The following is a 26027-nucleotide window of genomic DNA, read 5'->3' on the forward strand; positions in this document are numbered from 1 at the left end:
TCCAAATCACCTGGATGTCATCCTCCTTCACACCCCCATCCAGGGCCATGGAGAGCAGTGGGGCATGTGCAGCCCTAGCTGCACTGCTTGGAGGTGTATCTGTTCATAGGGCTGCCCTCCCGGCTCGGCCAGCCTCGCCCACCCCAGGCGCTCAGCCAGTCCTGGATGAGCTTCCCCCTCATGGCCTCTCTCCATATCCTGGCCTCTCCTTTCCCACCCCCTCTGCCCATCATCTCTCCCATGGGAGGGAGAAGACTTCCTCGCCTCTGGTCTCACCCTACTCTAATCCACCATCACACCAACAGCATGGTATGGGAATCACAATCGTGCCACTTCCCCTCTTAAAACCCTTCACCCTCAAAGTGAAATCAATACAACTTAGGCATACAAGGCCTATAATAAGCCTCCTGCCCACCTCCCCAGCCGCAGCTCCCTCTCTGCCCCCCTCTTCTTGCAGCTGCCAGTTATACCCCCCATGCCCCATGCCTTTGCTCCTGCTGTCCCATCCATCTGGAAGGTCCTTTCCACTAGTCTTCGTACACTTTCTTACCCAGACGATGCCTTGCACACCCAGATCAATATCACCTCCTCCGGGAAGAATTCCTGGGCTTCCCTCCTTCCCACTGAAGTCAATACCTTCATCAGAATGTGCTCCATCCTGCACAGCGGGGGCTTTCTGATCAGCCCACCACTTCCTTGTGCACTCTATGTCGGAGGGACTCTATCTCATACATCTCTGTGGCCCCAGCTCCTAATGGTTTGCAGAGCTCAGACTTTACTAAGATATATACAAAATATGGAAGGAGAAACACAAACCCACAGGTGCATTCCAAAGAGATGAATGGGTCCATAAGCAATATGGCAAGAAGACCAAGGTGTAAACGAGGCAAGGCTCAAAAAAGGTGCTAAAGACAAGCAGAATTCTTTAAAGTTGGATTCTGAACCAGGACAGTCAGTAGAAGGAAGTACTGCTTGGAAAAGATGGAGCAATGTGAACAATTACAATAAGACAGTAATTCTGCTAACAGAATCCAATTTTACTTTGCTACTCTCCATCAAAGAGAATGGTCTTCAAATTGGGAAGGGAAGAGTGAAAAGAATTAGCGGCTGACCAGCGTGGTGAAAATGATAACCTGAGATAATCTCACTTAGTGTTTCTCAGCCTTGATCACACATTGGGTTCACTTGAGAGACTTAAAAACTCCCAGGCCACACCGCAGACCAAGGGTGGGACCCAGCGATCAACAGCTTGCAGACCTCCTCAGCCAACATAGAGAACAACTGCTCTAGCTTTTTAAACGGAACTCAAGCCTACAGACCCAGATGAATTACAGCTCAAGAAACTTAAGGATCCTGCAGCAGAGAAAACCTGGAAACTAGGAGAGAAGCCAGAAAACTGGAGACGGAAAGCCGCTTTCTTGAGATTCACAAAGAAGAAAAAAAGAGTATCGTGGCACCTGCTGAGGTTAAGCTCCAGGTTGATTCCTGGCCATGTTCTAGAACTTTGATTACACAGACGACTTAGGAACGTTATTGGGTCCCATCATGTCAATAGCATATGAGTTCAGTGTGAGTTCAGACAGGGCAAGACACCCTGAAGTGGTCTCCTTCCCCTGGGCAGGACCCCCATGTTGGCAAATCAGGGAGTATCACTGGGTGATGTGTGGAGTACAACTGTCCTCAAAGCAAAGGCACCTGTACGGGGCTCCTGGTGGATGAGGGTCTACACTGGCCTTTCTGGTCTGTGTCCGCCGTAGGACTGCATAAATGAGGCCCAGCATCCTTATGGGTTTTCGAGCTTTACAGTCAAAGTTCTCTGACATGCATTGGTCCACACGATCCTTACAGTAACCCTGAGGTGACAGACATAATTGACTCCGCTCTGTGGAAGGGGCAGACTTGAAGATATCCAGCAACTTGTCCAAAGTCACGGTGTGAGAACGTGGCAGTGGCAGGTCCCAAAGCCAGGCACTCTTTCAGTTTGAGCCTGACTTGGTCCCTCTGGCTTGGGAGCTTTGGTGACGGATTCTTGGGGTTGCCCGTAACTGTTCGTGCCCAAGCCAAGACTTCGAAGGAAATCCTCACGGACACACATCCAGGGCTCCATCTTACCTTATGGGAACAAAATTCGGGGCTGTGATGGTAAGCAGGGTTAGGGGTTAGGGAGTGGGCCGCTGGGGGGGTTGTTTTATATCGGTGGCCAGGGAACACATCCCTGAGAGGGTGACAACCTAGCAGAGGCCTGAGGGAGGTGAGAGAACGACCTGCCGATTCTGGAAAAGAGTGGTCCGGGCAGAGGCACAGCAGGGACAAAGGCCATGAGATGGGACTTGCTCGGTGTGGCCAAGCTGGTTGGACAGCAGAAGGGAGAGGAGACCCATGCCAGACCAGCTGCGCTCCCTCTGCCACTGAGCTAGGGTTGAACATGGGCTAGTGTCTTGGTTTTCCACCCAAGTGACGCTGCTGTGACGTTTGCACACCCTGCTCTTCTGCACAGGTCTTTGAGGCAGTGACCTGTCGTGGCACGGAGGGCACTGGGCAGTTAGGGGGCTGGCACACTGCCGGGAGCCCCGGCTTTTCTGACTGATGAGGGAACACGGCACGTTCCTCCTCTCTCCAAGTCTGTTTCCTCTGCCATGAAATAAGGGATTGGGCCACAGGGCAGCTTTGAGACCTTTCAAGTCTGTTCCAGAAGCATCATCCCTCAGACGTACTTTACAGCTCTAGTCCTGTTGGCAGATGGTGATGTGGAAAGGGTCAGTCCACTGTCAGGGCCCCACAAAGACGGTTTTGTGTTCCCCTGGACCCGCCAGCATGGGGGGTGTGTGTGTGCATTTAATTTGTATTTATTGTATTTATTTATGTTATCATAATGTTATTTACATTGCACTTCTTGAATTGCTATAGAGGCTGTGCATTCGTCCACATCATGAGTCAGTATTGTGTATTTTCCCTCAAGTATAAATAGTTTATTTCCTTTGATTCCTCACTAAGTGGATTTTGGGGTAACCAACAATCTCTTTTTCAAACCACTGCCTCTAAGAAGGTGTGATAGGTAATTTTCGGTGTCAACTTGGTTAGGCTATGGTACCAGTTTTTAGTTAAATGCCAGCCTAGATGTTGCTGTGAAGCTATTCTTAAGATGTAATTAACATTTAAATCAGTAGCCTTTAAATAAAGCAGACTACCCTTCGTAATGTGGGTAGGTCTCACCTAATCAACTCAGTCTTTTCTCCTAAGGTCCTCTGAGGAAGAGGGAATTCTCCCTGCAGACTACCTTAATTTTTTTTTTTTTTTTTTTTGCGGTACACGGGCCTCTCACTGCTGTGGCCTCTCCCGTTGCGGAGCACAGGCTCCGGACGCGCAGGCTCAGCGGCCATGGCTCACAGTCCCAGCCGCTCCGCGGCATGTGGGATTTTCCCGGACCGGGGCACGAACCCATGTCCCCTGCAGTGGCAGGCGGACTCTCAACCACTGCGCCACCAGGGAAGCCCAGACTACCTTCAGATTAGAGCTGTAACATCAATTCCCTCTGGAATTTCCAGCCTGCCTGCCCCATAAATTTCAGACTTGGTGGCCCACACAATCATGTGAACCAATTCTTTAAATAAATCCTCCTCCCCCTATCTCTCCATACACACACCACACACACACACACACACACACACACACACACACACACACATATTACACTATATATATGTTACACAATACACATATGTGTGGGTAAGATAGAGAGAGAGAGAGAGAGAGAGAAATAGGTATTATATATATCCTATTGGTTCTACTTCTCTGGAGAACCCTGACTAATCCAGAGTGTGAATACTCCTTGACACCTGAAGTCTGCATACCCGTGGCAGACCTGAGTCACCTGGACCCAGAAGGCTGTGTCTGGTGTGGGTGGGACCAGCCCAGCTTGGATGTGGCTTCTGTGTTATCTTGGGTTCCTCTGATCAAGCCTTCTTCTCGCCACCATGACAGACCCAGGTTCCCACCAAGCTGATGGGTCCTCAACTCGCAGACCTGGCCTGCTGTGGCCCTCCCAGGGGGACAAGAGGGCACAGTAGGAGCATGTTCGTCCACCTGCTTTTCAGGTAAAATCTCGACCTAGATCATCCCTTTTTCCTTGTTCGTATGTCTGAACATAAATTCTCTATGCCTTCCCATTCGAAGACACTGCATTACTTTTTTTTTTTTTTTTTTTTAGTTTAAAGCTCTGAATTTTCCCCACCTATTCTCTTTATCAGAATTCTCAGGTTGTATTTTTCCCATACGTTATAGAACATTCTACTTTCTAACTTGTAGATCAATATCTGTCCCTAATACCAACACCACCTGCTTTATGAGCAACCTTTGTTTAGTGATCATATCCTATTCACAATGTACCTATATGGCTTTGAACATTTTAGACTTGCAATAAATGTCTTATGAGTGGAATTCCCATCACTAATTAAATACACCAGCTGTTAAACAAAACAAAACAAAGCGTATGTACATCAAGGAGCCTGTGATGCGTTTGGGAATGAGAAGTTGCTGGGTGACTTCTCAGCCTAGTGACCTCCCGCCCTCTCACCCAAGAAATGGGGAGGAGACCAGGCCTAGAACAGGGGGTCACAGATCCCAATGTCACAGAAATCACAAGTTACAATCACTTGTTGGAAGTTAGATTTCTTTAACGAGGCTGCTCGTGGTATTGGAAGGGTCACTGATTTGGCACCATTCAGACTTCAGTTTGAATCCTAGGGTGGCCACCAACTAGCTGTTAACCTTGGGTGGGTTCCTTGATCTTTGTTTCCCAGTTTCCCATAAAATGGGGGAATACTACTAACCTTAGGCGGTCACTGTAAGAATTAAACAAGAAAATGTTAGCTAGAACCACGGGAAATGGCTGATATTCCACTGTTTCTGAAGTATCAAAACATTCTCATATGGTTCAACCTGACTTTCACATCCACGAATAGAACTTCCTGTTCTCATTTTATGGTGGTCATAGTAGGGCACAGGAAGTAGAGAAACAGGGGACGCGGAACTCTGAGGGTACGCGGGGTGGCATGAGTTCCATACCTTTCTGGGCCTTTCTCTCCTCATCTTTAAAAGGAGGGGCTTTCTAAAGTCTTTGATATTCTGACATTCTGTAAAAATTATTGGATTAAGGTCTGTCACCCCCACTAAACTGTCAGCACGACACGGGAAGGAGTGAGGTCCACGTTCCTCTCCGTTGCCTCCAGTGCCTGGGGCAGTGTGGTCAACACATATTTGTTGAATGAATGAATGACTGAAGGAATGAGTGAGTGAAGTACAGGAATAGCAAGGGTTAGGCGTCACTCATTTATTCATGCCCAACATTTCTTGAGCATCTACTATCTACCAGATATTGTACTTGAACCTGGGGAGACAAGAATAAATGTGCTGGTTGAGCCCTTGTTCTGAACTGAATTGTGCCCCTCCCCAATTCATATAGTCCCCTGACTCTTTGTGTGACTGTATTTGGAGATAGGGCCTTTAGGGAGGTACTTAAGGTTAAATGAGATCATGAGGGTGGGCCCCAGACCCAGTAGGACTGGTGTCCTCGTAAGGAGAGGAAAAGACACCTGGATCCTCCCCCACTACCCCACTCCGCATTGACGAGCACAAAGGAAAGGCCATGTGAGAAGGTGGCATCTACAAGGCAGGAAGAGAATCCCTACCAGAAATCGAATTTGCCAGCACCTTGGTCATGGCCTTCTAGCCTCCAGGACTATGAGAAAATAAATGTCTCTTGTTTAAGCCACCCAGGCTGTGGTGTTTGGTTATGGCTGCCTGAGCAGACAGCCTGCAAGGGGCTCACAGTCTAGAAGCTGAGACAGATGAAGAAAAGTGATAATGCTGAATGATTATTCCTCTGAGATAGGACCGATCAGGGGCCGTGGAATTTCCGAAGAAAGTTACCTGAAACTTGAGAGGCAGGGGTAGGGGAGGGCCAAGGAAGGCTCCTCAGAGAAGGTGACATCTGTGCTAAATATTAGAGGAGGAAAAGACTTGAGCCAGAGGAAGTGGGAAGAGACGGGTGTCATAAGCATGGGAGCAGCCCAGCAGAGGCTCAGGAAGCCATCAGTATGAGGGGCAGCTCATACCAGATGAGAGAGAAGCACAAAGTGGAGACTCAAAGTTCCAGCAAACTCTCTGGAGAATGAAGGGATGAGATGCAGAGAGAACACTAGTAACTTAAGAGGAAATCACATTCCACGGTGTTTAGGGCAATCAGAGAGATGCTGTCCATAAGCCAGAGGCTTGCGCTTTGGCAGGACAGGATGTGACAGCAGTGCCTCGTGCGTGATCACTGCCTCCCTCCCGGCCTCTGCCCTTCATCACCTGAACCCGCTCGTCTCCCCTTGCCTGGAAGCTCTTGCCTGTCTCTCCCTCTCACCTTCTCTAGTCTCAGTCTCCCAATTCACAGCCAGGTGTCTTGTTAAGAGTGAACCACATTCACTCCGTTTTCTCTTCTTAACACACCACCACCCGTCTCTTCTTGCTGAGGTTGTTAATGGCTCTTCATACCGTATCTCTTGGCCCACTCACATCTTGGCCCTCTGCCTAACTGATTTTTACTCCGCTGGGATCTGACCCTGTTGATCGCTCCCTCCTTCTGGAAACCCTTGACACAGCACTGGAACACTTCTCTGGTCTGTCAGCCTCTTGCAGGCAGAGACTGTATCTGATTCAGTCATTGGCGAGGCACCCGTTGCCCAGGGCAGTGCCTGCCCCGTAACAAGCAACTGATAACTGTCCCAAAGGTGCTCCCTTCGCCTCTTGATGCCTCTCGATTCCAGCGCTACATCTACTTCTCTGGTCCCTCGTTTTCAGCTTCCTTCACCGAGTCCTCTTCCTCCAACCTCTCCTTAAATGTTGTCTGTCCCCAGGGCTCTGTCCTTTGTCCTGCTCTTATTTTATGCTACACACTGTCTTTGGGTCACCTCATCCACCACCACCTAGGAGGACTTTTTTTTTTTTTTTTGCGGTACGCAGGCCTCTCACTGTTGGGGCCTCTCCCGTTGCGGAGCACAGGCTCCGGACGCGCAGGCTCAGTGGCCATGGCTCACGGGCCCAGCCGCTCCGCGGCATGTGGGATCCTCCCGGACCGGGGCACGAACCCGTGTCCCCTGCATTGGAAGGTGGACTCTCAACCACTGCACCACCAGGGAAGCCCTAGGAGGACTCTCTTTACAACTACGTCTCCAGGCCCGAATTCCCTCCCGAGCTGCGGACCTGTAGGCCTTCCTGTCAACTGGACAACCATCTCCTGGTATCTTGCAGGCACATCCAGGTCCACATGCTCATACTAAAATCATCATCTTTTCCCCCAAACGTGCTTCTCTTCCTGCTCTCCCTTCCCTGGTACCACCCTCTACCCAGTTATACCATCCCAATACCTGCTAGACTTTCACCCAGTCTAATTCTGACAATTCTACCTCCTTAAAGCTCTCATCCATCTTCTCCATCCCTGTTCATTTCATCCTACTCATATCCTGGTTCCGGCTCTCACCATCTCTCATCTGGTCTAAAGCAGACACACTGGATGACTTTCTCTGTCCCCCCTGTAGCACTTTTCCCATCCTCCTGCCATCCTGCCACCAGTGTCATCTCTCCAAAATGGAAATCAGCTGAAACTATTAGATCCTCTCTACCTTCAGAGTAAATTTGAATTCTTTAGCAAGACAAAGCAGTATGATAACGGTACTTTGTTTCTGATGTTATCAGTTTACCCTCCTAGAGCTTGAGCCAGCATTTGTCCAGGGGCCTGTGGTATAGATAGGCTAGATCTTTATTCTTTTTCTTTTTCTGGCCACACAGTGTGGCCTGCAGGATCTTAGGCCCCCAACCAGGGATCAAACCCATGCCCCCCTACATTGGGAGCACAGAGTCTTAACCACTGGACCGCCAGGGAAGTCCCTAGATCTTCATTCTTCCAGGGAGGAGGGAGAGACCATAAGTATTGATTTATTCTAGAAACACTGCCCTGGCATTCTGATCTTTACCGAGAGTCAAGTAAGGCACAAAACGTAAGGAGGCACTCCCTCTCAGGTCGTGCAAGGGTCTCCTTTAAGTTTGCATCGTAGCCACCTTACTTGCCTCACCCCCATCGTGTGCATGAGTTCACCTTGCTTCCTATGTTATTATTATGACCCATGAAACGAAGCCTGGATACAAATTACCAGCAGCTTATGAGTTTAGAGTCTGGCTGAAATTAAGTGAGCCTTTAAAGTGAGCCTTTAAAAGTCGAGGCTACCTAAAAACAAAAACCTGGCTGGGTTCACCATTCTGGAAAGCAATTCTGCCAGTTATATCGGAGCTTTAAATGTTCTGCCATTTGACCCAGTATACTTCCAGGAGTCTATCCTAATTAAATAATCGTGTATGTAAGCAACTACCCTATGTACAAAGATATCCATACAGAATATTTATAATAACAAAGAGGAAGCAATTAAATGTCCACAAATAGAGGAAGATGCTTAAATGGTGGTAATTATACACTATTATGCATTATAGTGTGGGCATTCAAACGATAATTCTATAGACTTCAAATAAGTAAACAAAATCATTGTATTAAATACAATGAAGTTACAAAATTATATGCATAGAATAATCCCAGGCTAGTAAATACTCAATATATGCTTAGAGAAAAAAAAGACTGGAAGAAAATACACAAAAATGTTAACAAGTTTACTTCTAGGTTTGGGGATTACGGGTGATTTCTGTGTGTTGAAAAAATTTTTGTTCCTATGGTTTTTAAAGTAATGGTCATATATGGCTTTCATAATTTAAAAAAAGTGAAAGTTCTTTTAAGTAATTTTTAAAAGAAAATCTATTTCACTCTCTAGACTTCTCTTCCTCAGTGGTATTTACTAATAGCTCCCCCTCTAGCTCTGGCTTGGGAGAGAGGCTGAGAAGTTTTTGGCGACAACCCATAGGATTTGTTGCTGTCGCTGTTTTTAATCCTCGAGAGCACATTTGGTTCAGAGCATCTCTGTGGCAGCACCGCTCCACTGATTCCACCGTTTGCCCAGCAGCTTCTGACTCTTGACTGTAACAGGACATATGGCTTGTGCACAGCGGTTTCTGTCTGTGTCCCGGGCTCACCATGACCACTGGATATTTCAGCTCCTAGCTTTGTGATGTTGCTAAAACAGCTTGAAACAAGCGCTGTGAGCCAGACCTGGCTGTTCCGGATCCCATGTGGGAGGGCTCTCTCAAACACAGAGCTGGGCACTGAGGAACAAGACACCCAGCCCAACCACTAGCCCCAAACTCCAGAAAGCTGGACTTCCTTCCATACTAATTGCTTTTTTATGACCTCTATTCATGTTACGTTCAGAGATGAAGAAAGCTGAAGCTCAATTTGGACTCAGGCTGATAAAGAACCAAGAATCAGTGCCCTTCCTGCCTCCATCTCTTCCTCAGTGAAAGAGAGAGAGTTGGATTGGGGGATCTCCAAATGTACTATTTTATTCATGCATATCGGACAAGCAGGTATGCAGGTATTCCATTACCAGCTCTGTCACAGAGCTGCCCAGGTGAGACCAATGCTGAAGGATCGGTCTGGCTCTGTCCAAGCTCCCTCCGCAGGCTGGTATGGCCAGGGTGACGTGTACCGTGCTGGTAACCAGCAGCGGCTGGTCCTCAGGCAGGTCCATCCCTGCCTCCTCCCGATTTACTACTGGCGGGGACAACCTAACGATCCTCCTAGCCACACAGCTTGAAGACAGCTGCTTTCTTTTCTTTTAAAAGATGTTAAAAGGGACTTACACATCTAGCAGAAATAATTAGAACTCACAGAATCATTCTCACTAATTAGAGGTCCCATGGGTTATTTGAGAATTCCCAGATTTGCTCCAACCTAGGATGCACACATCAAATAACTGCCCTTATTTTTTTTTAATGTGCATATATTCTTTTATCCAGTATCTACTTTTACCCAGGACAATTCCTAAGAGATTGAAGAATATGCAATGATAGCACTGTATCAAATCTAGCATCATTTAAAAAGAAAACATAATTCTAACTTCCTAAATGGGGGAGTAGGCGGAAGCAGGAAAACAAAGGGAAAAGGAGTAAAAAGGCAAAAGGCATCCACGGGAAACACCATATATTGTAAACGATTCCACAACAAAACCAGAAGCTTGCTTTACATACCCTCTTCCCCTAAATTCTCAATCAGGGGAAGTCCACTCACCTGCCTTTCTTCGACATCTCCTGTACGTCTCTTTTTCGCCAGTGCACTCTGCTTTCAGTAGCCAAAGCCCATGGCCACCACAAAAGGAAAAGGCCAACTTTCATGTTCTGGACAGCCAGCATGCGTTTCCAAATCCAAACAGTTCTCTCAAGAAACAGCAAAAAAGGAAAAGGATGTTCTTTTTCTCTCTTAACACATTATTGTTCTGTTCATTATTAGAAAGATGTTTACTCATGCAAAAAAAAAAAAAAAATCAACCCACAGTCTGTAATCTGGAGGGCAGGAGAAAAAGCAATTTCCACTAAACCTATAAATCCTCCTACGTCAGATGTCAGGGATTTTCTGAACTGAGGTTGAAGTCCTGTGTCCCTGTCGGACAATTATTTTGGCTGGTCTAAATGAGTTCATCGTCAGACGTGGTGAATACGTTCGTAAAAGGTCTGTATTTTCTGTTCCAACAGAATAGAAGGAAGTAAAAACAAACCAAAGCAATTTCTGAAACAAGGCATACCTGAGGTGCTGCACTGCTTCTTATGCCCCGAAAATGAGCTCCTCCCTGGATCTATTTAAAGCTTTTCGCCATTATTATTTGCTTTAGCTGAGGGCTGGATTTGGATGGTTCCCCACCCTCACTCCTTCCTGTGGTTGAATCTGTGGAAACTCAGGGCTCTGTACCTGTGCCGTTATCTATCTGGCTGCGGTTGGGAGGGCTAGGGGGAAGGAGGCTTTTTTTTTTGGTCTTTGTTTTTTGCACAGTAAGAGTGAAATTCTCTTATCAGTAGTACTATTCATACTGTGAACCTCATCAGACTTTTCACACTTGGAAAATATCAGTAATAAATTAACAATAGCAATTAAGTCTGAGTTATCTATTGTTAAAAACAAGACAGAGGCCCAAAATGGAGTTGCTTATGCTAAGCTCCACATCACCAAAAGGAGACAACTTCATTCGTTTTAGCTCTCCCAGAAATGGAATCTTTTTTTTTTTAACATCTTTATTGGAGTATAATTGCTTTACAATGGTGTGTTAGTTTCCGCTTTACAACAAAAGGAATCCGTTATATATATACATATGTTCCCATATCTCTTCCCTCTTGCGTCTCCCTCCCTCCCACCCTCCCTATCCCTCCCCTCCAGGCGGTCACAAAGCACCAAGCTGATCTCCCTGTGCTATGCGGCTGCTTCCCACTAGCTACCTACCTTATGTTTGGTAGTGTATATATGTCCATGCCTCTCTCTCGCTTTGTCACAGCTTACCCTTCCTCCTCCCCGTGTCCTCAAGTCCATTCTCTAGTAGGTCTGTGTCTTTATTCCTGTTTTACCCCTAGGTTCTTCATGACTTTTTTTTTTTTAATTCCATATATATGTGTTAGCATACAGTATTTGTCTCTCTCTTTCTGACTTACTTCACTCTGTATGACAGACTCTAGGTCTATCCACCTCATTACAAATAGCTCAATTTTGTTTCTTTTTATGGCTGAGTAATATTCCATTGTATATATGTGCCACATCTTCTTTATCCATCCATCCGATGATGGACACTTAGGTTGTTTCCATCTCCGGGCTATTGTAATTACAGCTGAAATGAACATTTTGGTACATGACTCTTTTTGAATTATGGTTTTCTCAGGTTATATGCCCAGTAGTGGGATTGCTGGTTCATATGGTAGTTCTATTTTTAATTTTTTAAGGAACTTCCATACTGTTCTCCATAGTGGCTGTACCAATTCACATTCCCACCAGCAGTGCAAGAGTGTTCCCTTTTCTCCACACCCTCTCCAGCATTTATTGTTTCTAGATTTTTTGATGATGGCCATTCTGACTGGTGTGAGATGATATCTCATTGTAGTTTTGAGTTGCATTTCTCTACTGATTAATGATGTTGAGCATTCTTTCATGTGTTTGTTGGCAGTCTGTATATCTTCTTTGGAGAAATGTCTATTTAGGTCTTCTGCTCATTTTTGGATTGGGTCGTTTGTTTTTTTGTTATTGAGCTGCATAAGCTGCTTGTAAATTTTGGAGATTAATCCTTTGTCCGTTGCTTCATGTGAAAATACTTTCTCCCATTCTGAGGGTTGTCTTTTGGTCTTGTTTATGGTTTCCTTTGCTGTGCAAAAGCTTTGAAGTTTCATTAGGCCCCATTTGTTTATTTTTGTTTTTATTTCCATTTCTCTAGGAAGTGGGTCAAAAAGGATCTTGCTGTGATTTATGTCATAGAGTGTCCTGCCTACGTTTTCCTCTAAGAGTTTGATAGTTTCTGGCCTTACATTTAGGTCTTTAATCCATTTTGAGCTTATTTTTGTGTATGGTGTTAGGGAGTGATCTAATCTCATACTTTTACATGTACTTGTCCAGTTTTCCCAGCACCACTTATTGAAGAGGCTGTCCATTCTCCACTGTACATTTCTGCCTCCTTTATCAAAGATAAGATGACCATAGGTGCGTGGGTTTATCTCTGGGCTTTCTATCCTGTTCCATTGATCTATCTTTCTGTTTTTGTGCCAGTACTGTACTGTCTTGATTACTGTAGCTTTGTAGTATAGTCTGAAGTCAGAGAGCCTGATTCCTCCAGCTCCATTTTTCTTTCTCAAGATTGCTTTGGCTATTCGGGGCCTTTTGTGTTTCCATACAAATTATGAAATTTTTTGTTCTAGTTCTGTGAAAAATGCCAGTGGTAGTTTGATAGGGATTGCATGGAATCTGTAGATTGCTTTGGGTAGTAGAGTCATTTTCACAATGTTGATTCTTCCAATCCAAAAACATGGTATATCTCTCCATCTACCTGTATCATTTTTAATTTCTTTCATCAGTGTCTTATAATTTTCTGCATACAGGTCTTTTGTCTCCTTAGGTAGGTTTATTCCTAGATATTTTGTTCTTTTTGTTGCAATGGGAGTATTTTCTTGATTTCACTTTCAGATTTTTCATCATCAGTGTATAGGAATGCCAGAGATTTCTGTGCGTTAATTTTGTATCCTGCTACTTTACCAAATTCATTGATTAGCTCTAGTAGTTTTCTGGTAGTATCTTTAGGATTCTCTATGTATGGTATCATGTCATCTGCAAACAGTGACAGCTTTACTTCTTCTTTACTGATTTGGATTCCTTTTATTTCCTTTTCTTCTCTGATGGCTGAGGCTAAAACTTCCCAAACTATGTTGAATAAGAGTGGTGAGAGTGGGCAACCTTGTCTTCTTCTTGATATTAGTGGAAATGCTTTCAGTTTTTCACCATTGAGGACGATGTTGGCTGTGGGTTTGTCATATATGGCCTTTATTATGTTGAGGAAAGTTCCCTCTATGCCTACTTCCTGCAGGGTTTTTATCATAAACGGGTGTTGAATTTTGTTGAAAGCTTTCTCTGCATCTATTGACATGATCATATGGTTTTTCTCCTTCAATTTGTTAATATGGTGTATCATGTTGATTTATTTGCATATATTGAAGAATCCTTGCATTCCTGGAATAAACCCCACTTGATCATGATGTATGATCCTTTTAATGTGCTGTTGGATTCTGTTTGCTACTATTTTGTTGAGCATTTTTGCATCTATGTTCATCAGTGATATTGGCCTGTAGTTTTCTTTCTTTGTGACATCCTTGTCTGATTTTGGTATCAGGGTGATGGTGGCCTCGTAGAATGAGTTGGGGAGTGTTCCTCCCTGTGCTATATTTTGGAAGAGTTTGAGAAGGATAGGTGTTAGCTCTTCTCTAAATGTTTGATAGAATTTGCCTGTGAAGCCATCTGGTCCTGGGCTTTTGTTTGTTGGAAGATTTTTAATCAGTTTCAATTTCAGTGCTTGTGATCGGGCTGTTCATATTTTCTATTTCTTCCTGATTCAGCCTTGGCAGGTTGTGCATTTCTAAGAATTTGTCCATTTCTTCCAGGTTGTCCATTTTATTGGCATAGAGTTGCTTGTAGTAATCTCTCATGATCTTTTTTATTTCTGCAGTGTTAGTTGTTACTTCTCCATTTTCATTTCTAATTCTATTGATTTGAGTCTTCTCCTTTTTTTTTCTTGATGAGTCTGGCTAATGGTTTATCAGTTTTGTTTATCTTCTCAAAGAACCAGCTTTTAGTTTTATTGATCTTTGCTATCATTTCCTTCATTTCTTTTTCATTTATTTCTGATCTGATTTTTATGATTTCTTTCCTTCTGCTAACTTTGGGGTTTTTTTGTTCTTCTTTCTGTAATTGCTTTAGGTGCAAGGTTAGGTTATTTATTCGAGATGTTTCTTGTTTCATAAGGTAGGATTGTATTGCTATAAACTTCCCTCTTAGAACTGCTTTTGCTGCATCCTATAGAATTTGGGTCGTCGTGTCTCCATTGTCATTTGTTTCTAGGTATTTTTAATTTCCTCTTTGATTTCTTCAGTGATCACTTCGTTATTATGTAGTGTATTGTTTAACCTCCATGCATTTGTATTTTTTAAAGATCTTTTCCTGTAATTGATATCTAGTCTCATAGTGTTGTGGTCGGAAAAGATACTTGATACAATTTCAATTTTCTTAAATTTACCAAGGCTTGATTTGTGTGACCCAAGATATGATCTATCCTGGAAAATGTTCCATGAGCACTAGAGAAAAATGTGTATTCTGTTGTTTTTGGATGGAATGTCCTATAAATATCAATTAAGTCCATCTTGTTTAATATATCATTTAAAGCTTGTGTTTCCTTATTTATTTTCATCTTGGACGATCTGTCCATGGGTGAAAGTGTGGTGTTAAAGTCCCCTACTAGGAATGTGTTACTGTCGATTTCCCCTTTTATGTCTGTTAGTATTTGCCTTATGTATTGAGGTGCTCCTATGTTGGATGCATAAATATTTACAATTGTTATATCTTCTTCTTGGATCAATCCCTTGATCATTATGTAGTGTCCTTCTTTGTCTCTTCTAATAGTCTTTATTTTAAAGTCTATTTTGTCTGATATGAGAATTGCTACTCCAGCTTTCTTTTGTTTTCCATTTGCATTAAATATCTTTTTCCATCCCCTTACTTTCAGTCTGTATGTGTCTCTAGGTCTGAAGTGGGTCTCTTGTAGACAGCAAATATATGGGTCTTGTTTTTTATCCATTCAGGCAATCTGTGTCTCTTGGTGGGAGCATTTAGTCCATTTACATTTAAGGTAATTATTGATATGTACGTTCCTATTCCCATTTTCTTAATTGTTTTGGGTTCGTTATTGTAGGTCTTTTCCTTCTCTTGTGTTTCTTGCCTAGAGAAATTCCTTTAGTAGTTGTTGTAGAGCTGATTTGGTGGTGCTGAACTCTCTCAGCTTTTGCTTGTCTGTAAAGGTTTTAATTTCTCCATTAAATCTGAATGAGATCCTTGCTGGGTAGAGTAATCTTGGTTGCAGGTTTTTCTCCTTCATCACTTTAAATATGTCCTGCCAGTCCCTTCTGCTTGCAGAGTTTCTGCTGAAAGATCAGCTGTTAACCTTATGGGGATTCCCTTGTGTGTTATTTGTTGTTTTTCCTTGCTGCTTTTAATATGCTTTCTTTGTATTTAATTTTTGACAGTTTGATTAATATGTGTCTTGGCATATTTCTCCTTGGATTTATCCTGTATAGGACTCTCTGTGCTTCCTGGACTTGATTAACTATTTCCTTTCCCATATTGGGGAAGTTTTCAACTATAATCTCTTCAAATATTTTCTCAGTCCCTTTCTTTTACTCTTCTTCTTCTGGAACCCCTATAATTCGAATGTTGGTGCGTTTAATATTGGCCCAGAGGTCTCTGAGACTGTCCTCAGTTCTTTTCATTCTTTTTTCTTTATTCTGCTCTGCAGTAGTTATTTCCACTATTTTATCTTCCAGGTCACTTATCCGTTCTTCTGCCTCAGTTATTCTGCTATTGATCCCATCTAGAGTATTTTTAATTTCATTGATTGTGTTGTTCATCGTTGTTTGTTTCATCTTTAGTTCTTCTAGGTCCTTGTTAAATGTTTCTTGCATTTTGTCCATTCTATTTCCAAGATTTTGGATCATCTTTACTATCATTATTCTGAATTCTTTTTCAGGTAGACTGCCTATTTCCTCTTCATTTGTTAGGTCTGGTGGGTTTTTATCTTGCTCCTTCATCTGCTGTGTGTTTCTCTGTCTTCTCATTTTGCTTATCTTACTGTGTTTGGGGTCTCCTTTTTGCAGGCTGCAGGTTCGTAGTTCCCGTTGTTTTTGGTGTCTGTCCCCAGTGGCTGAGGTTGGTTCAGTGGGTTGTGTAGGCTTCCTGGTGGAGGGGACTAGTGCCTGTGTTCTGGTGGATGAGGTTGGATCTTGTCCTTCTGGTGGGCAGGTCCACATCTGGTGGTGTGTTTTGGGGTGTCTGTGGACTTATTATGATTTTAGGCAGCCTCTCTGCTAATGGGTGGGGTTGTGTTCCTGTCTTGCTAGTTGTTTGGCATAGGATGTCCAGTACTGTAGCTTGCTGGTCGTTGAGTGAAGCTGGGTGCTGGTGTTAAGATGGAGATCTCTGGGAGATTTTCGCCATTTGATATTATGTGGAGCTGGGAGGTCTCTTGTGGACCAGTGTCCTGAAGTTGGCTCTCCCATCTCAGAGGCAAAGCACTGACTCCTGGCTGTAGCACCAAGAGACTTTCATCCACACGGCTCAGAATAAAAGGGAGAAAAAGTAGAAAGAATTAGTAGAAGTAGAAAGAAAGAAAGGAGGGAGGGAGGGAAGGAGGAAGGAATGAAGGAAGGAGGGAAGGAAGGAAAAAAAGATAAAGTAAAATAAAATAAAGTAAGATAAAATATAATAAAGTTATTAAAATAAAAAAATAATTAAGAGAAAAAAACGGACGGATAGAACCCTAGGACAAATAGTGGAAGCAAAGCTATACAGACAAAATCTCACACAGAAGCATACAGATACACACTCACAAAAAGAGTAAAAGGGGAAAAAATCATAACTCTTGCTCTCAAATTCCACCTCCTTAATTTGGGATGATTCGTTGTCTATTCAGGTATTCCACAGATGCAGGTACATCAAGCTGATCGTGGAGCTTTAATCCGCTGCTCCTGAGGCTGCTGGGAGGGATTTCCCTTTCTCTTCTTTGTTCTCACAGCTCCCAGGGGCTCAGCTTTGGATTTGGCCCCGCCTCTACGTGTAGGTCGCCTGAGGGCGTCTGTTCTTCGCTCAGACAAGACGGGGTTAAAGGAGCCGCTGATTCGGGGGCTCTGGCTCACTCAGGCCGGGGGGAGGGAGGGGCACGGAGTGCGGGGCGAGCCTGCTGCGGCAGAGGCCGGCGTGACGTTGCACCAGCCTGAGGCCGCCGTGCGTTCTCCCGGGGGAGTTGTCCCTGGATCACGGGACCCTGGCAGCGGTGGGCTGCACAGGCTCCCGGGAGGGGTGTGGATAGTGACCTGTGCTTGCACACAGGCTTCCTGGTGGCGGCAGCAGCCTTAGCGTCTCATGCCCGTTTCTGGGGTCCGCGCTGATAGCCGCAGCTCGCGCCCGTCTCTGGAGCTCTTTTAAGCGGCGCCCTTAATCTCCTCTCCTCGCGCACCAGGAAACAAAGAGGTAAGAAAAAGTCTCTCTTCTTGCCTCTTCGGCAGGTCCAGACTCTTCCCCGGACTCCCTCCCGGCTAGCCGTGGCGCACTAACCCCCTGCAGGCTGTGTTCACGCTGCCAACCCCAGTCCTCTCCCTGCGCTCCGCCCGAAGCCCGAGCCTCAGCTCCCAGCCCCGCCCGCCCCGGCGGGGGAGCAGACAAGCCTCTCGAGCTGGTGAGTGCCAGTCGGCCCTGATCCTCTGTGCGGGAATCTCGCCGCTTTGCCCTCCGCACCCCTCTGGCTGCGCTCTCCTCCGCGGCTCCGAAGCTTTCCCCCTGCGCCACCCGCAGTCTCCGCCCGTGAAGGGGCTTCCTAGTGTGTGAAAACCTTTCCTCCTTCACGGCTCCCTACCGCTGGAGCAGGTCCCGTCCCTATCCTTTTGTCTCTGTTTATTCTTTTTTCTTTTTCCCTACCCAGGTACGTGGGGGATTTCTTGCCTTTTGGGAGGTCTGAGGTCTTCTGCCAGCGTTCAGTAGGTGTTCTGTAGGAGTTGTTCCACATATAGATGTATTTCTGGTGTATCTGGGGGGAGGAAGGTGATCTCCGCGTCTACGCTTCCGCCATCTTCCCGGAAGTTGAAATGGAATCTTAAACCAGCCAATGAGGTGTCATTTGATAAGCGCTAGCTAGCTAATCTGCCTGGTTGGCCCCTGCTGTCCCCTAAAGGAAAGTAATCTTGCAACAACCAACCTGCTTTTTTACCTAGTGTTCCCACTCCCTTCTGCCTGTAACAGTCTTTTATTTTGTACCACTCCTCGGAGCTCCTTTCTAGCTCCTTGCTAGACTGAACGCTGCCTGATTCATGAATTGAATAAAGTCAATAAGAGCTTCAAAATTTACTTGTTTGAATTTTGTTTTTTAACACTGTAGATAGTTTTTCTTTTCCTTTGATGCTTGATCAAAGACTCTGCTATGGGGGTTCCCTGGTGGCACAGTGGTTGAGCGTCTGCCTGCAGATGCAGGGGACACGGGTTCGTGACCCGGTCCAGGAAGATGCCACATGCTGCCGCTAGGCCCGTGAGCCATGGCCGCTGAGCCTGCGCGTCCGGAGCCTGTGCTCCGCAACGGGAGAGGCCACAGCAGTGAGAGGCCCGCGTACCACAAAAAAAAAAAGAATAATCTTGTTGATCAAGAATAATCTTTCTTTGAAATTATGTATGATCACAGGGGAAGGAAGACTGTCAGGAAAAGCTGTCAAACTTTGAAATGGGCAAAAGAGATTACTGGGGGTCCTTTCAACAGAAGGCTAAGTCTTGTCCAGTGAACCCTCCAGGGATTTTCTGATCCTCTAGGGATGTGGTTTGGATTATCTTCGTTTTTGTTTTGTTTTGTTTTGATGTGGAGAGTGGTAAATATGTTCTGTTATTGTATTTTTTCATTTTTTCTTTATTTTTTATATTGGAGTATATTTGATTTACAATGTTGTGTTAGTTTCAGGGGTACAGCAAAGTGACTTAGCTATACATATACATATATCTATTCTTTTTCATATTCTTTTCCCATATAAGTTATTACAGAGTATTGAGTAAGAGTTCCCTGTGCTATACAGTAGGTCCTTGTTGATTATCTATTTTATGTGTAGTAGTGTGTATATGTTAATCCCAAACTCCTATTATCCCTCCCCACCTTGCCTTTCCACTTTGGTAACCATAAGTTTGTTTTCTACGTCTGTTAGTCTAATTTCTGTTTTGCAAATAAGTTCATTTACCATTTTTTTAGATTCCACATATAAGTGATATCATATGATATTTGTCCTTCTCTGTCTGGCTTCACGTAGAATTCTCTAGGTCCATCCATGTTGCTGCAAATGGCATTATTTCATTCTTTTTTTTATGGCTGAGTGATATTCCATTGTATATAGGTACCACATCTTCTTTATCCATTCGTCTGTCAATGGGCATTTAGGTTGCTTCCATGTCTTGGCTATTGTAAATAGTGCTGCAATGAACATTGGGGTGCATGTATATTTTAGAAGTATGGTTTTCTCCAGATATATCCCCAGGAGTGGGATTACTAGATCATATAGTAGCCCTATTTTTAGTTTTTTAAGGAACCTCCATACTGTTCTCCACAGTGGCTATACCAATTTACATTCCCACCAACAGTGTAGGAGGGTTGATTGTCTTTGACCAGGCTATTTTACAACTCTGTGAAAGGTAGATATTAACATGTAGAAAACTGATAGTAATGCATATCTTTCCTGTCCATAGCTATGCAAATTATTCCTTTCGTCCACTAGGAAATATAAATCTCTGTAAATCAAATCCTCATTTGAACCAGTTATAACATCCTACTGGTCCCCTCACTAATTAATGAGTTAAACAAAATCTTTGACACATGTTCATTTTATAGTTATATGAGTCATGATTCAATCCTCTTATATAAATCAGCCTAAAGCATTTTAAATAAACACATGTTGGAAACAGTTCAACATACAGAAATAAAGGCAGAATATGTGATGTCTCCATCACATCTTATAAGCTAAGCACGATTAGATACTTAACTGATAGTGACTTGCTGATCTGAAGAGCCAAAGTAGCAAATAGGTAACATTCTGGAGTTGAGTACATTAAAAACCTCAGGCCACAAAGGCACTGAGGGAGACTTTAGATGGCTTTTTTTTTTTTATTTTTGGCCACACTGTGTGGCCTGCGGGATCTTAGTTCCCCAATCAGGAATCAAACCCGTGCCCCCTGTAGTGGAAGCTCAGAGTCTTAACCACTGGACCGCCAGGCAAGTCCCTAAATGGCTTTTTGATGCTCAGATTAGAAAATGTCTTTCTTTCTTATTTGGAGGACCCTGGACTAGCGCCAGGGGCCAGGAGCCTGGACATAACCAAAGAGCAAATCCGGATGGCCTCACACATGCATTTCTTAACCTTTTCTCTGTAGCTTAGCAGAGAGCTGGCTCAGTAGGTCTGGGTTAGCTCTGTGGGAGAACAGACTGATACCAGCTGCTGAGCCTTCCCAACAAGGCCACTTCTTCCTCTACCAGGAAGTTCCCATGGCAGAACCGGAGGGCAAGGGCCCTGTCTTGGGAGGGCCCTGGCCAACCATGCCCAACCCAACTCAGGGGGATCAGAAAGCCATGTGCACTTGGCCCAACCCAACTCAGGGGGATCAGAAAGCCATGTGCACTTTGCTACTTCCCTGCTTGTAAGTGCTCTTAATAAAAAAATTGTTTTCCCATTAACACCACATGACTCTGCTGCAGAGTATCTGTGCCCTCTCTGCAGGACACAGACATGGGAGGAGTTGTCAAGAGCACATGGGCCTGAGAGAACCAGCTGGGGCCAACCCCCAGATTCAGGAAGGCAGAGGAGTTAGGAAGCAGAATCAAGCCTTACTGGGGATCCAGACTGACTTACCCAAGTATTGGATTTCCAGACCAATTTTAAAAACCACTGTGTTTTTTGGTTTCTTTCTTTCTTTCTTTGGTTTTGTTTTGTTTTACCAAACCCTCCTTTCCCTTTACTCAGTATACCAGTCTTCTCTTTTTCCCACTTCCCTTTTTATTCCTCAATCATCATGCCCTTCCCTACATCAACGTAAGGCAGCCAGGGTAGTAACTCCTTCCGTGGAGAAAGGACCAGGCAGCAGTTGGGGCTCGCTTGCTTTCTCATTGCCTCTTCTAGGCTCTGCAAGTGTCCCCTTGGCTGCCGCCCTCAGAACCAGCCAACACTCCACACCATAGGCACTCACTGACTGAGAGGGTCAGCTTCAGACACCGTGCTCCCAACTGCTCCCGGACGATGACCCCAGGCCCACATTAACTGTTTTCGAGTTGCTCCCTCTAGAACATTCTCTAGCTACATGCCCACCAATAATTCTCTGGCTCTGAGTTCAGTGCCTAAATGTGGTTTCCCAGCATGGATTGGACTGGACCTTGCCAGGTAAGGAATTAGGCATAAGTGAAAGAACAAAGGAAAGGAATCTGTTGAAACAATGACCAGAAGCATCCCTGATACAACAGTGTATTACTCACTGTATTGCCTAGCCTACAAATTCAGCTGCTGCTGTCATCAAGACATTTAAAGATCAACAAATAAGGTAGAAAAGTAAAAGTTCAGAGGCAAATAGTCCAGGCTGATGGGGATATCTGCTCCATATGATGGCCTTTCTGTCTTGTTGCTTCTTCTTAGCGTGTGGTCCTTAGATGCATGGTTAAAATTGGGTTGCCTCTAAGATTGTGGCCCAGGCCACCGGGAGAGGCAAAGAGAAGAAACGAAAGGCAAGCAATTTCGCTAGTGACACAAGAGCTGTACTCATCACTTTTATTCATATTCCACTGGCAAGAACTTGGCCACGTAGCCACTCCTAGCTGTGAGGAGTCTGAGAAATGCAGCCTCTAGCTGAGTCACCTTCTGTCTAGCTAAAACTCCATCGCTATGGGAAAAAAGGAGAATAAACTGGGGGGAACACTCAACAGTCTGCCAAACTGCCCAGTTTTGCTTTCCATCTTAGGAATCAGGTAGCAGTGACTTGAATCGCAACTTCGATTCCTATAAACCCCTTTTGCTGGGGTTTACTGGGCCCCTTTCCTCCTTGGTCCACTTTATATGTAGAGCTAAACATTCCAGATCGGTCAGAGCATCCAGACTAAAGAGAGAGGGGACAAAATGTCAGTCAGGCCATTAATCTGAGGCATGTTGAGAAGGCTGTGGTATTTATGGCAAGCATCCACCCCCTTCTGCATCGCTATTTTAATTCAGGTCAGAGTCCTTGATCCCTAGGTCTTTTAAAGCCCATCTGTAATGTGCACTCTCTTTGTCATTTCCCTGTGGCCCCTTCCCTGTTGAACCACCAATCCCACTAAAAGCACTTAGATTATTTAATTCAAGTTATTTAATATAGCAATGACAATAGGCTATCTGGAGACTACCCACCATCTATACTGAAATCTGCATGATTGGTGGGAAGTCTAAATTAACAAGAAGCTTCTAGTTACCTAGAGTTGACTTTATTTAACTGTGTAAATCTTGTGATCTGAACAGACCTTGTTGATATCCCTAAGATTTTAATCATCAGTGAGGCATATCTGTTTTGCTCATCACTTAGAACATTAGCTGGTAAACAGTAGGTGCTCAATAAATATTTAGTAAATGAATAAATGAACCTATTAAATGCCCAATGCTTTTATTTCCTAAGGAAGATAATGTATAAATTTGTTTACATTTTTGTCTAAGTTTAATTTCAAAATATTCTAAAATATTATAAACAATTTCAGATCCTCATGTATTAATACATCTTGGGAGCATTTTTAACAACAATGTTTGAAACAAAAATTATTTATGACTAGTATTGGTTTAATTTTTTAAACACCATACCATAATTGCCCCAATTTTCTCACCTTGAAAGTTCATCCACATCCAAACCATCCTGTTTAGCTCTTTTCCTCCATAAAAAACCTCTCCTGATCACAATAGCTCATTCTAAGCCCTTTTCGCTGTGTACTGATAACACTTATTCTATACCTCTTAACTTGAGCATTTCATTTTCTGCTGCCTAAAATATTTGGCTACTTATTTCCCATATACTGTATGAGTCTTCTTTCTCTAAGGACATCTTTTAATCACAACATTACTCAGCACAAGACTTTGTATATTGTTGGCTGAAAAATTACATTCTGTTTTGATTCTTTTTCTTTTTTTTTTTGGCTGTTCTGCACAGCTTGCAGGGGGAGCTTAGTACCCCAACCAGGGATTGAACCCGGGCCATGGCAGTGGAAGCACCAAGTCCTAAACACTGGACTGCCAGGGAACTCCCCTCCTTTTTAATTCTTTATTTCTCATAATTATGACCAAATAATAACTGTTTCATGCATGCTTAGACCATTTATCTGGTGATTCTCTGAACAATCCCTCAAACACTTGGCCAAAATCCTTGGAATGTTGGGCCCCCTGGTCTCCTTCCTGTGAGGCAACCACTACTTCCTGCTTTGGCAAGCTCTTTCCACCAGGAGCCACAAGAGGCTTTTAAAATGTGGTTTTTGGTTTAAATTCATTAGAAGTTATGAATATAAACTAGCAATGCAAAATCAGTAAGAAAAAACACATGTATAATCCCCCAACCTTGAAAAAGAGAACAGGGACTTCCCTGGTGGTGCAGTGGTTAAGAATCCACCTGTCAATGCAGGAGACACGGGTTCGAGCCCTGGTCCGGGAGGATCCCACATGCTGCAGAGCAACTAAGCCCGTGCTCCACAACTACTGAGCCCGCGAGCCACAGCTACTGAAGCCCGTGCGCCTAGAGCCCGTGCTCTGCAATGAGAATGAGAAGCCAGCGCACCACAATGAAGAGTAGCCCCCACTCGCCGCAACTAGAGAAAGCCCGTGCACAGCAATGAAGACCCAACACAGCCAAAAATAAATAAAATAAATTTATTAAAAAAAGAAAAAGAGAACAAAGTAAGACAGCACTAAAGATTTCTGTTTTTTAAAACTACCATAGTTTGCTATGTTAGATAACCTGAATTTTTCCCTCCATCAGGCTAGCACTACAAATGAGAAGAGCACTTATGAAGTATACAGTATTTTCAGCACAGTCATGGACATATTGGGTGACTTTGTACATGTTTTGACTTACTGTACTGCAGTCTCTCACTTAGAGATAACCCCTCTAAGTTATAGATCCATCTAGGACTAGGAATAAATAACAAGTGTCTCTAAAGCACTGGGTTAATGAAAAGGATAGTATCACAGAAATAATATGCAACAACATCCTCAGCAAGTGACCCACGGAAAACCAATAGATAGTTTAAGATAAAAAATAGTCCAAAGTAGTTGCTCTCAACCACTATTTCAACTCACCCAGTGGGTGGCCTTGGGAAAAGTGAAGGGAGCTCGTTAATCCATATACGTATGGTATCTGCAAAAAATAAAGGCGTGACCAAAGCAGGTTTAAACAGAAATGTATTATCTCACAAGACAAGAAGTCCAGGTGACAGGGTTATTGGAGTTAGTGGCGTCACCAAAAACCTGGGTTATTTCCTTCCCTCCTTATTTTTCCTCTGGCCATCTTACCCACCCTTACAATATGGCTGCCAATAGCAACAAGTTTCCTCATTCATATCCAGTGGGAGAGAAAGAGGGAAAACTTTTTCCCAGATCATAGAAGATAAGCCCTACACTTCAGTCTGACTGGGCCAAGTAAAGCCCTAAGTCCATCCCTGGACCAGTTACATTTACCAGGTTAAAACATGCTCTGATTGGCTTAGACTAATCAGGACCCTCTTCTGGACTGGAAATGGGACAGATGCTTGAACAACCCCCAGGTTCTGATTCAGGAAGGAAGAAAACAGGGTGAATGCTGGCTCTGCCACCAATGGTGCCCACAGGTGTGAAGCATCCGGAGACTGAACACATTATGTGCCTTTGTTGCTGTTTCCAAATGCCCTAGTGGCTCCTGTGATTTAAAAAATGCAGACCCATTCTGGAAGTGTTTGGGAAGTGCAGCTGAATGCATAATGGCCTTCAGCCATGTCTTTTCTCTACAAAGAGGTATTAAAATTATGACTATAATCATCTGATTAGAAAGGAAAGAAGGAAGGCAGGCTCTGTGTGTTGTTAACCTTTGAATTACATTGCAGTTCCTGTGGGAGAGTCACTGCGGCCCTGTCGCCCTCTACTGGACTCATAGCAAAATTGTTGAACTTTTTATTTGTTTCCAAGTCTGTTTTTAACCGAAATGCATAGGCTTCTACGTTCAAGTCTAACTTCGCAAAAAGTTGCCTAGTTTCTTGTTGATAGACTGTGATATGCTTGTCATGGCTCCAGGGGAATTGTTGTGGAGAAAAGAGGAAATTCTATGAGATCAATCTAGGCCTAAAGCCACAGAAACCATGAGGAACCCCTTAGGGGGTCTGCTGCATTAGAAGAGGGCATGCAAATGTGGGGTTCCCTCAGCAGTATTACGTGGTCTGAGGGCTGAATGTAAAACACAAGGACTTTTTCTGCTGTCTCCAAAGCAACCCAACTACTGAATAATTGTAGTTTGCAATTGAATGGTCCTTTGGCATTTACGAAACATTTTTACATGTTTCATTTGGTCCCAAGAATGAGCTCTGGAAGCAATCATAACAGGTTACTACCTTCACTTCATCAGTGAGGAACCTGAGGCCCCAAAACATTAAGTTATTTTCCCCAGGACACGTGGTTAATAAATAGGAAAATTTGTGCTTTCAATCCCAGGGCCTGTGCTTTTCCATTGACTCTATACCCTCTTCTCCCTTCCTGGCTGTTCTGTAAAGTGATGCTTACTTTTATTA

At 44.0% G+C, this 26027-nt stretch overlaps 1 protein-coding gene across 3 annotated transcripts in view; it reads right to left on the minus strand.

Annotated features, from left to right (window-relative positions):
• Positions 1 to 18324, minus strand: part of GABRR1 (gamma-aminobutyric acid type A receptor subunit rho1) — a 42560-nt gene extending 24236 nt beyond the window's left edge. For 2 of the 3 annotated variants that reach the window (XM_079939776.1, XM_079939774.1), the window contains exons 1-2: positions 18200 to 18324; positions 10211 to 10659 (exon numbers count right to left, since the gene is read on the minus strand). In XM_079939776.1, the coding sequence (XP_079795902.1) occupies positions 10211 to 10332 (122 nt within the window). In that variant the 5' untranslated portion in view covers positions 10333 to 10659; positions 18200 to 18324. The remainder of the gene's footprint in view (positions 1 to 10210; positions 10660 to 18199) is intronic. The other variant, XM_079939775.1, reaches the window with a different exon arrangement.
• Positions 18325 to 26027: the final 7703 nt, after the last annotated feature.

Source organism: Stenella coeruleoalba (genome assembly GCF_951394435.1).
Source record: "Stenella coeruleoalba genome assembly, chromosome: 12".
Taxonomy (NCBI): Eukaryota; Metazoa; Chordata; class Mammalia; order Artiodactyla; family Delphinidae; genus Stenella; species Stenella coeruleoalba.